The 17,661-nt window shown below is 47.6% G+C and overlaps 1 protein-coding gene across 4 annotated transcripts in view; it reads left to right on the forward strand.

The window, feature by feature from the left end:
* The first annotated feature begins 37 nt into the window (after positions 1-37).
* The window catches only part of LOC149355517 (uncharacterized), a 31,680-nt gene continuing 14,056 nt past the window's right edge, over positions 38-17,661 (forward strand). Inside the window, exons 1-4 of one of the 4 annotated variants that reach the window (XM_089583825.1) lie at positions 38-467; positions 5,155-5,272; positions 7,866-7,962; positions 10,995-11,128. In XM_089583825.1, coding sequence (XP_089439951.1) covers positions 209-467; positions 5,155-5,272; positions 7,866-7,962; positions 10,995-11,066 — 546 coding nt within the window. In that variant the 5' untranslated portion in view covers positions 38-208 and the 3' untranslated portion in view covers positions 11,067-11,128. Of the gene's footprint in view, positions 468-5,154; positions 5,273-6,640; positions 7,845-7,865; positions 7,963-10,994; positions 11,129-17,661 lie in introns of those variants that run through there. The other 3 variants (XM_089583826.1, XM_089583827.1, XR_016291529.1) reach the window with 3 other exon arrangements.

Raw genomic sequence — 17,661 nt, forward strand, 5'->3', positions numbered from 1 at the left:
ACTTGGAGTATGGGCGGAGCTTGAACGCCATGGAGGATGAACGCACCGACCCGTCGTTGCCGGCGGCGCTCCCGTGTGTCTCCGATTCCGGTGCTGCGAGCGTTCGTCAGCGACGCGTCGCGCCACAGTTCGCACATGTGTTCCCCGCTTAACGGTCGCTACGCAGAACTAAAACTCTCTAATACTGCTCTGCTCAGACCCAGACGCAATGGACGACGAGTCTGACATGGACGAGAACTACAGCGAGCCGGGGCCAAGCAACGCCACGCTTCTTGACTTGCGTCCGCTAGTGTTCAATCCCGATGATTTTGACGTCGAGGAGTTTGAGAGCGATGAATTCGACGAGCCCGGTTACGATGCCTCCTCAGAGTATGTCGTCGGTCGCACAAGCTTTCTGCCAGAGGACAGCAACGCCGAAAACGACGCCGACAACGACGTTGAAGATGGTGAAGATGATACTCTCCTTGGTAAGTATTTACATTGAACTGTCGTCAAGAGAAAAAATTCTTGGTAAGTATTTACAATGAACTGTCAAGAGAAGAAAAAAGTAACTTATGAGAAGTTGTAGGTAGTTGTAGGTAGGGTGCCTCGATGCGCGCCCGCCCCCTCTAGGGTGGAGTCACCCTTTGGGAGGGCGAGTGCCGCCTCGCCGGCCGTGACAGTCCATCGGCGGCCATTTTCATGCCCTTTCTCGCGGCGGCGCGGCGGCCGTAACACGTGCGTTCGCTTTGTCGCCTTTTCTCTTGGTGCTGACCGGGCGCACATCGAAAAATGCCGGGTTGTTGTGTGCCACAGTGCACCAACCACTCCAGAAATGGATGGAGAATATTTCAGTTCCCGAGGGACCCCAAGAGAAGGCTGCTTTGGACAGTAAATACCAAGCGCGACAAGTGGCAGCAGACAAACACATCGTGCATTTGCAGCATGAGTAAAACTTTCCTTCGTACGCCATAGGATTCGCATGTGCGTGCCGTTGAGGTACGCAATTTATTTTCTCAAAAGAAAACATTCGACAGAAGTCTGTCTGGTTGGGAAATTTAATGTTAGGAGAAGGTAAGTGACGCCAACCAAGTAAAATACAGGAAAAAACACGACGTTTCGGGACCGGCTCGGCCCCTTCTTCACGGTGTGACTACAGGCGAGCGCAGCTTGGCTTTTTAAGCCCCTGTGTGGAGGACCTGCGGGTCAATGGCCGCAGCCCATGGACGTAGGATGAGGGGAGAGTCCCCAGGGAACGATTAACATTCGAGTCGTGGCACATACAGCAAACACGACAGAATGTTAATCGTTCCCTGGGGACTCTCCCCTCATCCTACGTCCATGGGCTGCGGCCATTGACCCGCAGGTCCCCCACACAGGGGCTTAAAAAGCCAAGCTGCGCTCGCCCGTAGTCACACCGTGAAGAAGGGGCCGAGCCGGTCCCGAAACGTCGTGTTTTTTCCTGTATTTTACTTGGTTGGCGTCACTTACCTTCTCCTAGCAATTTATTTTTATTGAGAGAACGTGTGGAAGGTCTGAACAGGGAAATGTAAATATTATCGCTCTGAAATTAAGTGCCGCTGGGGATTAGCAACTTGGTGCACAGGGATTGTGTGGCGAATTTGGGAGCAAATTAGATTGCTCACAGAACAAGTATCACTGCCCGGAAAGTTCCGCACCTTCTAAGAAAACAAAAATGCCCGCATTCACTCGACGAGATGGACTGCAAAAAAGAAAAAAAAGGGCGTTGTTCGAGTATTTTCCTTTGAATGAGACTTTCTCGCTGAAAAAAGTTTGAGGCCTGTTTTTGGTGCGCCTGCTGTTCTGACTCACTGACTGCATTTTAACTTGAAACAATGAATATGAAATCTGCCGCCGCGGTGGCTCAGTGGCTATGGTGCTCGGCTGCTGTCCCGAATGACGCGGGTTCGATCCCGGCCGCGGCGGTTGAATTTCTTTGGAGGAGAAATTCGAGGCCCGTGTACTGTGCGATGTCAGTGCACGTTAAAGAACCCCAGGTGGTCGAAATTTCCGGAGCCCTCCACTACGGCGTCTCTCATAGCCTTAGTCGCTTTGGGACGTTAAACCCCACAAACCATAAACCATGAATATGAAATCTCTTCACAATGGCGCAAACAATTCTCCTTCACAGTAAAGGAAAAGTGTAGTCCATTTCGATTATGGGGGCACTTAAGCAATCCTTGTGATGTATAAATGCGAGAGCGTTACTTGTCGCTGAATGTAGGGTTGCGGCGAAATGCTACTGCAATGTTTAGTGCGGCTACGTAATTTTTGCGAGGTTCTGAAAGTTGCTGATTATGAGGTCGCGACAAAGCGAGACGACCATGCTCTGCCGCCTACGGCCACACTTTGCTGTCTCTCGTAATGATGTGGACGCGAGTGATTGAACTTCAGATGGTGAAGACGTCATAGCACCGCAACCTCGCTCTCCGAAAACTGAAGGCCAGCTGATGTTGGCCGCGGGGATTTTCCTTTTAATGCACTCGGTAGCTGCAGGAATATTCCCGTGTCTGCTCGCTCCTTCCTTTACCATGCCGACACGTTTAAACTTGTGCATTGTCACCCCCGCGGTGACAATACACTCGTCATAACCCCCCCCCCCCCCTGGGTTAATTGCAGGGAGGGAGCCCTGCCGCGCATTTCTGGCACGCATTCCTGCCACGGCGACGGTGGGCTTTTCGCACAACGAGCCAAGGAATGCGAGAGCTGCACTCGCATTAAAACGTTTAGCGACAGCCGTAACAGTCTGCCGACTGCAGCTCACATCGGTGATGCCACCTTCCTGAATTCATTGCTCGATATGAGATGCGCGGAAAGCCGCTTATAGTACACATGGCATAATTGTGCCCCTGAGCTTGTTACAAATAAAATTAGTTGTACTCTCCTAAAAATTTTATAACAGCTGAGAAAAAGTGAATTTGGTCGATTAGTCATCCATGCGAAAATAAAGCTTCACTTTTTCAGTGCATTCTGCATAGGCTTTTCTTGGTACCTACTATCACTTATTGGAGCGTTCTTAATTATTTGAACAATTGAGTGATTGAATGCAATCTACCTGCTTACGATATTGCTGTTATTATTTATTTTAATCCTGCAGTTAGGTTCCTAGTGCGCTCTATGAACTCTTTCCAATCCAGCACCCGAGTCGTCGTGTGCGAGGAGAAACGACCGTCCAAATCTTAAAATATTTGGACAGTTGTCCCTTACAAGCCTATTCTGTTGCCACTTCATTAGAAAAGGCTCGAAACGCAGTTGTGTTTTCTTTTGGTAGCGAAGACAAGCGCGCTTTTGCAGCAGGAAGTGCACAAAGCCTGTTGGAGCACGCCCCGCGCCTTTGAAGTGGGCATGGCAATGGCGGCCGCCGTAGCAGACGACGCAGTTGTCTTCACCCTCAACGGAGCGCGCGCGCATCGAGGCACCCTAGTTGTAGGAAGTGTGAAGCGCGCCCTAGTGAACGCAGCTTGCGGATAGCCCTTTTTTGACTACACGTGCGTGGAATGTAGCATGACGATACCATTCGTGGGAGGTGAAAAACCCCGTCATACGCTCCCTAATTCTCTTAGCACAATGGATAGACTGGGTGCCAACAGGCATCTATTACGTGTATTATGCCACTATAATGCACGCGTTGTGATGCGCGGCTGCTTATTGAACAACTTCGCTACACCGCGCGATTTTTAAATGAGCAGTAATAAGTATAACATTTATCAAGGGCGTCTGCAGAACTTTTTGCAGGGTGGAGGGGGCATCCGATGTCCGGGGATGGTTAGGTTAGCATCAGAAAGGCTCTATTTGTGGTTCAAACTACGCACATGAAACAAAAATTAGAAACAGCAGATTAGTGTTAGGCTAGGAGAACATGCATTAGATTTTATTAATGAAGAAAGAAATAAACCTAATAAGCGAAATGCGAAAAGTTACCTTCACCTAAGCGTGCTAATCAAGCAGCAGCCCCCCTTCCGGATGCCCATGACAACTATACTACAGTGTTGTGCATCTTTATCGTGAAATTTTTTCAAAATTTTCTAGCCCGAACCGCTGGGTCGTTTGCGGTGAAACTGCGCACAGAGCTTGCTTGTTCTGGTAACTTTTGTCTCGTAGCAAGTTTAACAACGGTGCTTACCTGGTTCAGCCACGCAAGATGTAAGCCTGTAATCATCTGTGCTGAGAACGAGGAACCCAAAGCCGCAAGCGTCAGGTTGCCGCAGAGGGGAAGTATTGGTGCCATCTCTTGTCTGCAGAGGAAAGCGCCACAGCGCGAAAGGCGCCAAGGTGAGCGTTTCTAGGTATGCGGGTCCTTTGATGGTGCCACCGCTGTCCTTGAAACCCAGCGTTGGCTGCGTTCGGTTCCCCGATATCGGTGCAGACGATTACGGGTTTGCATCATGCGCGGCTGAACCAGGTAAGCACCGTTGCCAAACTTTCTGTGAGACAGAAAATTCAGGGCGGCACTTTGTTGACCTAAAGTGCGGTGAGGCGAAAGTCTTCAGCGCGGTGTTGCTGCTTGTGTCACCGATGTATGGTTAAGATGTTAATTAAGTACACAACTGTTTCTGAATCTTAAATGCTGGAGACATTGGAGGACTTTTGGAGGCATCTGTCTGATTTGACACCTTTCTGCAAACACTCTCCAGCGTCCTCGACAAGGAGAACTACATATGCGTTGGCAGGAAGTAGCGTAGCCATTAGCACGCTTGGCTGCGAACGGAAGGATGGTGGTTCGAATCCCATCGTGCACAAAGATTTTTTTTCAGGTCTGACTAGAAAAGGCGTGACACCTCTGCTGACAACCTTCTCTCGACAACGATGAGGCGTTAAAGGCTTGCGCCTTGAAAGTTACCGCAGCACGCAACCTCTGTGCGGAGTTTCAGCGCAAACAAGCCAGCGGATGTAGCACGAAAATTTTTACAAGTCTTCTCGATAAAGATGCACAACACTGTATATGGCGCGAGCCGGTGATGGTTTGTACGGACCGTACCGCATCACATTGCGTCCGAAGGCAAGCGCATCTTGCCACCGAAGGTTGGGATTTTTGGTTGCCTTGAATGTGGCCGCATACACTGAGTTGTCGTGTGCTGGTTTGTACCCTGCATTTGTTTTTGTTTTTTAAACTTGGGAAAACAAGTTCGCATACTTTTTTCACTCTTTTCTCAGGCTTGAACAGTACGGAACCACCTTCTGGCTTGGAACAGTGCCTGGATGCCAACCGTGCTTATCTGGAATCGATCTTAATTTTTATTGAGGAGCTCATAGAAGCCCTTGAAGAGAACAGGTAATTCTTTTCACTTCGCTGCGTAGAGGAATAGGGCGCATGCTGTCATCTCGTCTCGGGTGAGGTGCCGTTGGCATACCACATGAAGCTGGTCCCGCTGATAGCACGCTTAACATGAACGCTCGAGCGCGTGTCTTTTATTGACATTAGACATCTTTGCATACCATGTTACCGTTAGTGTTGCCAGTGTACCGGGATCCTGCCCACTGCCAGAGAGCACGCGCTGATTGGTCCCGATGTGGCAGGAGTGCGTGAGGCTGTCAGGTAACCGGCCCCATCTGGTGTCCTTGAGGCAATCTGCGCATGCTCATTGGTGGTGGGTGGGCTTCCGGTATTCCGGTAATGCTAACGGTAACACGGTACACAGTATGCTAAAGGTGTCTGTTAGCACCGCTGGGCATCGGCCGCTGGTTCCGAGACAATGTTAAGGTTGAAACAGGGCACTGGCAACCGCAAAGACACAGTTTAGCATGTTCTCGGTCTCAGCGGCTCTAATGTCAGTGCAGAACTCGCACTCGAGCATTTGTGTTGAGCTTGCTGTCGGTTGGCACAGCCTTTATCAAACAGCCCTCCTGTTTTGCATTTGGGCTTCGAGGCTCGACACTTCTGGGAGTGCGGGAGAGCCCCACTGCACAGTTTAGAAGCAAACCGCTTGGGTTGTGCTTTTCTGACATAGGCTGTGCATTTTCAGACTGACTAGTATGGTGGCCAAGAACATTTTGCCACACTGCTGCCCTGTGTGACAGACTCTTCCCATTACACTATTCGGGGCGAGTCTGACCGTTGCCACTGGTGGCTGAAAAATTCAAGCCGCGTGTTGAGTGCATTAGCACCCAGCTTATTGCTCAGAACTGCATCGCCATTCTGCATCTACATCAGTTGCATGGCATGAGACTGGTATGGAAATTGTGGTCGTATGGTTAGTGCTCTACTTACAGTATTTGGGCGAAACTGGCCATGGCGTCAATCTGTGAAGCACGTGTGTGAAGTGTATATATGCACTGCTTTGCACACTGCTTGCATGAAATGCCCGCCTCTCAGGTGCACATTAAAGCGGCATGTGTTGTGTGCGCTCGCTGGTGTATGTGCGGATGTATGCATTATGTGTTGGACACTGTGTGCAGGTCATTGTATGTGCTTAGTTACGATAAGAGTTGCACTTTTAAGTTTTGCCACGCGTTGAAGGATCATAGGAAGTTGAACACTGATTTGAAGCCTCTCCATTGACAGCATCCGCTGTGCTCAGCGGTCCTACTTGATGTGAACCTTGTTATCCCGACTGTAACTGGGCTTTGCAGCAAAAGTGTGCAGTTTTTTGCTCAGCATTGCACTACTTGTGGGATTGTGAATGTTTTGGGTGCTCTCCAGGGCCATGATTTCTGGAACTTTTTGAACACTGGTCTGGGTAAGTGCCAAGTGCTTTGTCTTCAAGCAGGAGGTCTTGTGCTATCAAACGTTGCTGTTTCAAAAAGTGGAAGCTGTCCAGTGAGCACGGCTTGCACTCTGCAAAGTCCTTCGATTGATAGGGGTTGGGTTCTTTCCACTTGGTGATGTTGATTGTGGTGGACCCTAGTATGCTGAACAGTGAAGGACTTCACATCTGTGGTCGTATCTTCATGTAAAAATTATCGGGTCCCAAAGTGAAGTAGCTGCTGTGATACCTTACCCTTTTAGGGTCTCGGTTTTAAGGTGCTTGTGTTCTGTCTTGCATGAAAGTGTTAGTGCTGGCCAAGGTTTTTCTTCCAAGGAGGTGACAATAAGTTTCTGTTTAGATCAGTAATTACTCATTAGAATCCACCTGAGTACATCCATTGGTGTGCAAATGAAAGCTCTGCAGCTTTCACAGAAACATCAAAGTTGAAGAAAAATTTACTGACGATTACGCTACTCCCTAATGTGAAATTTGAGTGCAGCCTGATTTTGCTGTATTTTGAGACAGAAAACTTGAACAGTGCTTAAGCTATCCATAAAGGGACAGTGAGGAAAAATTAAAGTTTGCTTCATAGAAGCATTCAACGATCTGGTTATCATGCCTGAATGTAGGCGCATAGGCCTGCACCACGTTCAGCTTTTACGTATCCGCACTAAGCCCCATGACATCCCATTTAATAGCCGCTAGTTCCTCGTACATCACTGCTAAGCTAGCCTCACTGGATAAGGTTCTAGCATTAAGCGCTGCCAGGCTCAGTTTCCAGTGGCGGGCTGTGCGAAGCTGGAGATTCTTAGTACCCTCTGTTACGTCACATTTCTGACCAATGCCTTGGTCAGTTGCTCCACAGCCGCTGGGGACTGAGGGTTGAGGGTTTATTGGGATGTTCACAGAAGGTTGCCATTAGGTGTTACGAGTCCTAAGGCCAGAGTGCTCATGTGATAACATACTCGCAACGCGCGTGTTGGAACTTCCCGAGAGACCGACTTCCCTAGCACGTTACCCGGCTCTTGAGCACTGCACCAGTTACCAAGCACCACCAATTTACCTGTACCCCAGGCCACGAGGGACTGGAGGGAAACAAGGGGCACATGCTTTAGCTCGAGGCATCATCATTCGAGTGGGGCCACAAACCATGCCCGCTTTTACCCCTCTACCTTCCAGGTACAACGAATGCCTTGAGTTTCAGCACCTTCAAAGTAGACACTTCCCCCCACCTTGTAGGAAGTTAGACACCCCAGATGCCATCTCTTGGCAGCAGGTAAAGACGAACCCTTTTTGAGAACCTCCATTGAGTACATCTCATACACCCAACATTATACACCGATACATGTCCCTGGTGCCAGGCCTGCCCTACACTCTTCCACATTTCGTGGGGATGTGCGGCCAAACCAAACAATCTGCCGATGGAAAGCACGTCTTTTGAGTGATGGGAGGCGCTGCTGAGCAGCGACAACCTGGATTACCAATGGGCACTCATACAGCATGTCCACAGGGGAGCTCAAGCCAGTGGAGCCATGGAATAAGGACCCCACCCATAAGCTTGCACAGCTCCCTTTCTTTCCAATAAAGCTTTTCCTCCTCCTCCTGGCCAAGTACTACACCAGGGTGTCCAAATCATGCTCTGGCGAGGGAGTGCGTTGTTGGTTCTGGTCACTGAGATCATGCCGCACCCCAGGCCTGGTTGTGCAATTCCATCGACACATGGAGTTTTTCTCTTTTTTTTCGCTGGATGACAAGGGAAAAATGTGTGTCACCAGCTGTGCGAACAAAATCAGTTGTGACCAATGCAGTAGCGTTGAACCCTACAGACAGAATAGAACTGGCAGAGCTATCAGAGTAGTAAATAAGCACAAGGTAGCTGGCATTAGGAAGCTTAGCGTGGAGAAGATCGAGCATGCTCTAAATAACAGAGGTAGCCTAAAAGCAGTGAAGAGAAAACTAGGCATAGGCAAAAACCAGATGTATGCGCTAAGAGAGAGAGGGGAATGTGATTAGTAGTATACATAAGGTAGGTAAAGTAGCCGAAGAGCTACACAAATCTATACAGCAGCCCATGAAATCTGAACGTTAATCGGAGGGGTATTAGCACACAGCAATGAGACATCCCGCCAGTAACGAAAGTGGAAAGCAGCTGGTGAGGATCACGTAGCAGCAGATATATCAGAAGCTTGGAAGAACGCTAACATCTTAATTCATGTCAAGATGTCAAGGACATGAAAAATTAGACCAGTCAGTCCGTTGCCTACTAGGTATTTACTAAGGTAATTGCAGATAGAATCAGGATCACCCTAGACTTCAGTCAAGCAAATAATCAGGTGATCAGGTAGGCTTTTGTGAAGGATACTCGGCAGTAGACCATATTCACTATCAATCTACTGGTAGGTGAATGCGCAGAGTGAAGGCTACCATTGTATGTAGCCTTCATTGATTACGAGAAAGCATTTGACTCATTTGAAACTTCAGTAGAAATGCAGCATTGTGGAATCGGGGTGTTGAAGAGGCGTATCTGAAAATACTGGAAGATATCTACCATAGTCCTTCTACCAGCTTCACTGTCATGAAATTCCTTGCTTGGTCGAGAGAGGTCGCGCGACCTTGTGACCGTAAAAAGTGGCAACCTGCCTGCCAGATTGTGAGCAGACTGCCCACCACTGCCAAATTCAACGCATTTACAACCTGCCCACCGTGGCGCTGCTTACGAGCCTTACGGGAGCTGGGAGAACAGCCCGGCCTGCGCAATCCCAACCGGTGGCTCTGAAACTGTCCCCTACCAGGGCAGTCGCGCATCGCTTAATCGCACTAGGAGTGGTACGAGTACACGCCGCGATCTATGAGTGCGATTGAGAGGGTCGCGACATTAACATCAAGTGACCACAAGTGGACCAATCATAGAGCACCACCAGATTTCAAAATCTGAGGACCCCCAAGGTCTTGAAATCGGCCCACCCTCTAAAATTCTGAAGGACCCCCGAAAATTTGGAAGTACTAAGCCCACTCCAGAAAATTGATTAAGGTGGATTAGTGAGTCAGATTAGTATTATCTCTTGTGATAATCCAATGGAAGGTACTTCAACATTTTGAAATGTAAAAACTGGTGCTTACCGTGTAAGGGCAGTGGAACCCCAACCGTAGTTTTGGCGGGAAGATTGCTAAGCCGTTAGACACTCGTTATAGATACCGCAACAGGCAACCGAAATGCTATGGCATTTTCTTCTTTAAGAATGTGCTGAAGAAGGCACCCAAGTTTTTTAGAGCAACGACTATATAAGGGGCTTTCCTTGGGGTAAACTATGTTTGTCTTAAAGTATGTTGTAATCAAAAACTGCTGCATGACATGATAGCCGAGGAACGAGAACTCCTGATATTGTTCTGTGTGGTTCAAGACTGGTTCTCGTACAGGTCACGTGATTCCGTAAGATGCATGGTGATTGAGGCCCATATGGGGCCTGGTTTATATGGGCCTTAGAGTGGGTGTTCAGTCATGGGATGGAGTTCAGTACAACTCTTGTTGTCACTGAATGTTGCTGGGCTTTTTAGTTCGACATGAGGAGAAAACAAGAGCAGGAACCTAACAACACACGAATGTAAGGAGAGGTTAGCGCTTGTCCTGTCCTCTCACCACATACGTATCCTTGGTATTGCCGTCCTGTTTTTTCCTCTTGTCGTTTCTGGGCAGGTACGGATTTGCGGGGGATCCTTTTAGCAATGCATTTCTGTCTTAGTTGAAAAATTAATTCCTTGATTAGGCAGCAAGGGGGCCACGCCCCCTTTTGAATCAACCATTGCTTATGGAGAGAAAATTTGGGGGGTTTTAGGAACCTTGGCTAAAAGTGATCTGCCCTTCAAATCGTTCAGAGAGGTTAGCATTTGGTCTCATCTACTTTCTTTCTGTCTTGGTTGTGCTACAGTTTTTGTAAGGACTGCAGACAGACTAGCCCACCGGTACTGTTTAGCTAACTTGCGAGTATTAAAGCGATGTCCTTGCCCTGTACCACATTATGTGGCTAAAGCCATCCTTTTTGGTGTAGCATCACTACTAATCCCACTTTACGGATTTCGGGCATAAGTAAATACGTCCCTGAAACTACTGATGCACGAAGGGTTGCAACTGAGTCATACCATGTCATATCACAGTCTACCATGTCATGACATACCATGACTTTACCTTTGACCTTGTCATGACCTTTACAATGGCATGTCTTGGACTGTTCTGACATGGCAGATTTTACTTCATGATATTTCACTCTTAGCCTTGCGAAACTATATGCAAATATTTTTTGCCTGCAATAGGTCTCTTGCAGCAGCAGCTTGGAGCATATCTGGAGAGTTCCTGGCAACAGCAGAGGAGTGATCAGCTATTGAAACGCTGGGGGTCCAGATGACATGCAGGTCCCTTCATTCAGTTAATAAATTGTTTCGCTTCACTGGCTGTGCTTGCTGCTTTGGTTGCGCTGCCTCGTGAGGTGGCCCGTGACGGTACAGTGAGAGCCCAATAAGATACGACCAACTAGTATTTTAAAAAAATTGGCGGGGGCTTAACTTTGGTTAAGCCTGGTAGGTTGAGGAAGCAGGTGTTTTATACTGCATATACAGCGCCTCTAGTGGGAAGAGCGCGGCGCTCCGTGGCAAGCGGCTGCTGTTATCCGACGAGCCGAGTTGGTAGCCTCCCGCTCCTGGTATGACGTCACGCTGTGACGTCACTATATATAGGCATGGTATGATGTCAGAGGTCATTCTAAAGGTCAAACGTGGCAAGTGGCCGCCGCTACGCGAAAGGCCGTTCTTGGGAGTAGTATTGCTTTCGCAATAGAATACCGTGTTCACTTACGTAATTTGCACCCGCGTAATTTATTGTCCAGATTTATATTAAAAAACATGCACGTGGGGGCACAGGGCACGCTTCGGATTACCGGTGCTGCTGCGAAAGGTGAGTGAATGAATGGTGAGTGAATTTGTCTGTAGAATTGCTTCCGGTAAGAAAAAGTCATTGCGCGCCGTTTACCCGGCTGGCTCGCACCGGCGGTCGCTTTCCCGAGCGAATTACTTATGCGAGTATAAACTTCCGGGACCTCTGTAGCCTGCGTCACGGAACTACCGAACCGTTGGCTGTTCTGTTTGCCGCTACTCATGCGGGCCACATGCGATGGCACCGATTTATCGCTTTTACATCCATTTGCCACTGACTCCTGTCTTTGCTATTGTATCGCTCCCCGTTTATTGCCTTGAGCTGCGCTTGCGCCGTCATGCCATCAAGCGGCGAACTACATAAAATGGGTCTACATAACCTGGTATATAACGAGGGTTGACTTATATATTTTGAGTCATATTTCTTTTGTCTATTGAGTTGTCTACCGAGGACCGCCACCCAGGCAGCACAACAACATTGGCCGAACGTCGGGCAACTGTTGGCAAAAATTGGCACGAACATCGGTCCTACACTGGCATTTGGGCCGAGCGCTACCACTTTACACATTGGCCCTACTTTCATGGCCGTTTTGGGCCAACGTTAGGCCGATCAAGCGGCCAACGCAGACCCGATGTTCGTTCTGCAGCATGGGCCAGCAAAGGTCTCATACTGGCATCCAACTTTCAAACATTGGTAGCTAACTTTCAAGCATTGGTAGCCTGCTTTCGAATAATGGCATTCAGCCTTCGAATGATGGTTTCCAGCTTTCGAATAATGGCATCCAGCTTTCGAACGCTGGCACATGCAATTAACCCACTCGCCAATGACCGGCACTGTGGGTGGATGTACATACCATTCTACCTAGCAAATATTCATAAATGAAGGTGCGAAAGAATTCCGGAAAAAAGACCCGTTTATTGCTTTGAGTTACAAGAATTACAATTTTAGCGCACACAGGATGGTTTGCGCTACCACCAGCCACCCTGGGGAGTAAAGAAAGGGGGCTCAAGAGCATGGTGGCAGAGGCTGTGGGAAAACAATTTATTTTTGAAGTTTGGTGCGTGCCGATCAGGTTGGACAAAGCATCTCGGCAAGCTGCTGCGGCACGGCTATGGCATCCATAAAGTGCTCAACGGAGCTGTCATCCAGTGAACTGATCAGTCGTATCCGAAGTAATCGTTGCACTCCACTTGCAAGAGGGCTTCTGGACTGCATTCAAACAAATTCCTCGTCCAGATCTTGCACGATGGCCTCACGAAGCGCCAAGCCTGCAAATAGATGCATGATGTCATGGTAAGTTGAATTATGGCCATCACAGAACAAAAACAAAAATGATTAAATAACACCGAATTTTGTGAAACACAGTGATCGTGAAGACACTAACAACATAATTTACAGGATAATTTTTAATTTATTCTTAAGAACCAGCACCACATTAGTTGCACAAAGTGGAATTTAATTTACTAAACTTCCCTTATACCAAATGGTTTAATTTAGTTTAATGCGTCGTGTCGCACTCCCAGTAAATATATTCAATGCGAGATAAGCAAATTAATGTGATATTCAAAACAGATTAATGTATTATTTTGTTTTATTATCATAACTCGTATCTCTAAATTGGGAGCTAATTTTTTATTCAAGTAAATATGCACAGGTTGTAGCGTCTCTTCCACATGGACATCAAAACATTTTTGATTAGTTTTTTTTAATGGGGTTAAAAATACGGCTTACGATTTTTTGCGAAATACGCTGAATGCAAGGAACTCAGGGCACCTTTGTTTTACCTTAGTCGCTTCGCATGCATGCATGCTATAATTGGATTCGAAACTGCGACTTGAAAACCACACAAAAATGCTAGTCTGATAGTCCACAGTAATGCCCTTTTTCATTGCGAGAGAACTTGGGCAAAAGCTTTAACCAGAAATTGCGGATTTTCTATTGAGTCTGCAAGTGTAGAAGGCAAAAAGAAACAGTACGGAAGTATTAAACATATTCTTACCAACTGGTCTGCAGTGGAAAATTAATTAAGCGGTTCTGATTTCCGTCGTGCATAAGCGGTAAAGGACATATTCCCGAATGCATCCTATCTCAGGTCAGATGAGTTCAAACCCGCTGTTAGCGAAAGTAGTGAATCTTCAGTGAGTTCATCTCACCAAAGACGAAAAATTAAATTCTCACCATTCGGCCACAATTCCACTGCGCACGACGTCAAGCAAACCATTTCGCAATGAGAGTGGGTACACAGAAGTCGTCCTCGTGCTTTTTGGCTCGCTCTCTTTTCCTGCCGAAAAAATAAAAGGCGCATGTAGTCAAAGCAACGTTTACTACAAAAACCACTTTAAAATCTGTCTTGAAAATAAGCGATCGAATGTGGATATTGCACTCCCACCCCCCCATCTTTTTGTACTGGCACTGTTTGTATAGTAAATTTGTATAGTAAAAGGCTAATTTTTTCTCCATTCCGGGGAATGCGGGAAGTCAGAGCTATACGCACCATGGTAGTCCTCTAGCTGATGTCCGCAAAATCAGTGGACTTTTGCTTTCACGTCACTTTCCAACTGAAATCTCTTCTGCTGCTCTGTTTCGCTATGTTTGCTCTAGCATAAGAAAACATTTTGTGCTCACGCTGAGGTCTGGGGCGAATCGATCCTTGCACAATTAGTGAATTTCGGCGATAGGTAGCGGAAATTCGCAGATCTGGCCTCCAAGTGGTCTGCATTGTCCAGGAGCCGATTCGAAATATTTGGCGGTGTTTCAGGACAGCGCTTCTCAACCGATGAGCCATAGCGCGAGGCAGGGGTGCAAGATCGTGTCTTCGCCCTAGGATAATCATCTCTGGCCGCCTCCTCTCTCGCTACTCACAGCGTTCCCTGTGCTCCTTCTAACATGGAGCGCCCGGTAGCTCTCTCGCTGAAAAAAAAAAATCCTTTAGAATAGCTGTGGAAACTGCGCAACTCAAGCGCATCGGAACCGGTTGTCAGAGCGTCAGCCAACACAGGGCATTCACAAGGCCATTCATCCCGTGGATACATGAGCCGGACAGAATTCGAGTTGAGTCCGCATTTTGAGGGAATGTGAAAAAAAATCGCGGAAGAGAGTAAAGGAGTCTCGGTTTTCCTTCTCAAAAGTTGCTCTTTCGAATACTAAGCTCGACCTGCACTCTGTTCGCATTTCTTTTGATCGTGATAGTACGTTCAAAAAAGCGCTTTAGTAAGAGGCCTCAAGGGTCTAACTGCAGTCCAACTGCAAATTTTGCAGTAACACTTATTTCATCTGTCGTGTTCAAAAAACTGCGCGAAAAAATACCCAGGAAGCGAGAAATACATACGCCGACTGGCAGTACCGTTTCTTTTTTTACTTTTTCGCGAAGTGTTGCAGTCACATCATGCGCTAACCCCTGCGCTACACTCAAGGGCGTCCGCAGAATTTTTTGCAGGGGGGGGGCCCCATTGGTTGTTGGCGCCGGAGGGGGGGGGGGGTATGTTCGTAGCAAAAAGGCACTATTTGCGGAGTAAATTTATTTATTTATATACAAATAAAATAAATAAGTAAAATACACACATGAAAGAAAAATTACAAACAGCAAATTAAAGCGAGGCTAGGAGAGATACATTGGAGTTTATCAACGAAGAAACAATTAAAATTAATAAAAATGCAAAAAGACACTATCACTTCGTGGAGAAGAGTGCTCAGTCTTGCTGCATACGGGTTCTCGACACACCCGGATTGATGACCAGCACACAGCACAATATGTTCACAAACACGCAACGACAGTCACTCAGTCAGTCTTCCTTGAACAGAAACTGTAGACGCCTCGGATTTTTCTGGGCGAATTGCGTGATGACACTGGTGATAAATTCATTTCTGTGCTTCATTACACGCTCTCGGTGCACACTCATCATACAAAGGCCGTCCAGTCTGTCGTTTGTCATCGTTGAGCGTAGCCACGTTTTCACTCTCCTCATTGTACTGAAGGAGCGTTCGACCGTACAGGTAGTAACTGGCAAAGCCAGAGCCACCTCAATGGCTTTTGCAACACCAGGGAAGAATGTCTTGGCCTGATGTAGAAGCTCGCAGTAAGTTATTTCTGATGGGTCCCCAGTTTTGTTGCACCACATCTCGTACCAAGAGATGGCCTCTTCCTTGAAGTTGTCGATGCCGTAAAAGCACTGGAGTTCTTCGGCGAGAACAGCGAACTCAACACGGCTCAAGTGCTTCATTTTTGATGGATGCAGCTGGAGAAGTTTGAAGCTCCTCTCATTGCTTTCAGAAAAGCGCCGAGCTAAAGAAGCAGTGAGGGAGTCCAAGTACGGCACATATATTGCCACACGGTAGTATTCCTCTGGCGACTGAATCCCGTAGTTGTCTCGGTGGGCCTGACGAGAGACTTGTCTTGGTACAGATATCACCACATTTAAGTGATTGGCTGCCTCCCTTGCTGCATTCATGATGTTAGAGAACTCCTCTACAGCGTTTGTCCGGTGGCCGCGAAAAATACGTTGTAGCTCAGTGATGTGGCCATGCACAGAATGGAAGTCCATGGATACACCTTGCAGAATGTTCGTAGCTGGTTCGAGCCGAGCGCTGTACTTCGCTACAATATGCAAGCAGACGATGAAAGATGAGCTTGTTGTTGCGCAGTAGAGGATGTGAGCTCGTTGTCTAGTTGCAGCGTTCGAGCATGATTCCGTGGACGCGAGCTGCTCGAGTGCTTCGACTATGGCCACGTAATGCTGAGAGAAGATCCTAATAGACTTGTACTTTGCAGACCATCTTGTCTCACACAGCATCGGAATGTTGGGCACCAATTTTCTCCGAAGCACGCTCTCGCGGAAGAAGTTTATGGTTTGTTTGATTATCCCAATTGTGTTTCGAATTTCAGAGACGTCGTTCAAATCGTTGATGACGAGATTTAGTTTGTGACTTGCACAGTGGAAAAATAGTGCCTTCGGGAACTGTTTTTGTATAATTTTGTTCACTCCAGCTTCTTTTCCAGCCATTGTAGAGCATCCATCGTACCCCTGTCCAAAGAGGTTCGAAAGAATCAGTCCGACATTCGTCAAAAGCTTCAAGATTGCCGCGGCGATGCAAGCGGAGTTTAATTGCTCCAGCTCTACAAATCCCAAAAACTGCTCTCGAACGCACACTTCGACTTCCGCCTTGTCAATAAAGCGAACGCCTATAGACATCTGCTCTTTTCCTGAAATATCTGCAGTTTCGTCAGCAAGAACGGAAAAAGCAAACGCTTTGTTAGTTTCGGTAACTATCTGCTCTCTCAGGATGTCGCCACAGATTGTGATGATCTCGTTCTGGACGCGGACAGAAGTGTACTTGGCATTGCCAGCAGAAGAAGCGAAGTGCTCCTGAAGTAGAGTATCTCCAGCTTCTACACGAAAGTCAAGCAGATCATTGAAGACTCCACTATCGGACTGCTTGCCGCGAATCGGCAAGTCATGCGTCGCGCAAAAGACAATGGTGGAAACTATTGGAAATAGTTTCTCACGGTTCCTTTCAACTTGCGCGTGCAGTGCTCTGTTCAGCTGCTGTACAACGGGTAGCTGCTTGCCTTTCATCACATCCATAAAGTTCTGTGAGGCCGTCATTGCCTCCTGGTGCCATTGGGATTTTACGTGATCCCTGCACGCCTCGTGCATTTTTCTGTAGTTACTGAAAGCGCGCACGATAAAACTACCTTGAGTACCCCGGTGAACACGCGGAGGAAAAATGACGCAAAAACGACAAAAGGCGCCTTTCGCTGTCGCTGAGTACGCAAGCCAGGGGGCGTAATCTCCCAGCCACTGATGTCGAAAAGGCCTCTTTCCAGGTGTTACATCCTTCTTAAAATCATATGTGACATTTGGCGACCATGGCTTAGTAAGAAGACGTAACTTCAAAAAGTCCGGTATGCCAGTGAGTTTAGCTTTGCCTAGAAACTCTCCTAAGTCATATTCTTGAGGCAAGTTATTTGTTTTCTTGATGTTGTCTCCGGACTTCGATCCCAAGCAAGGAGAAAGGGAATCGTTTCGGCTTACTGCGTGACCGGAGCTCGCT

Source organism: Amblyomma mixtum, chromosome 3, assembly GCF_055824585.1.
Source record: "Amblyomma mixtum isolate Tamu chromosome 3, ASM5582458v1, whole genome shotgun sequence".
Lineage (NCBI taxonomy): Eukaryota > Metazoa > Arthropoda > Arachnida > Ixodida > Ixodidae > Amblyomma > Amblyomma mixtum.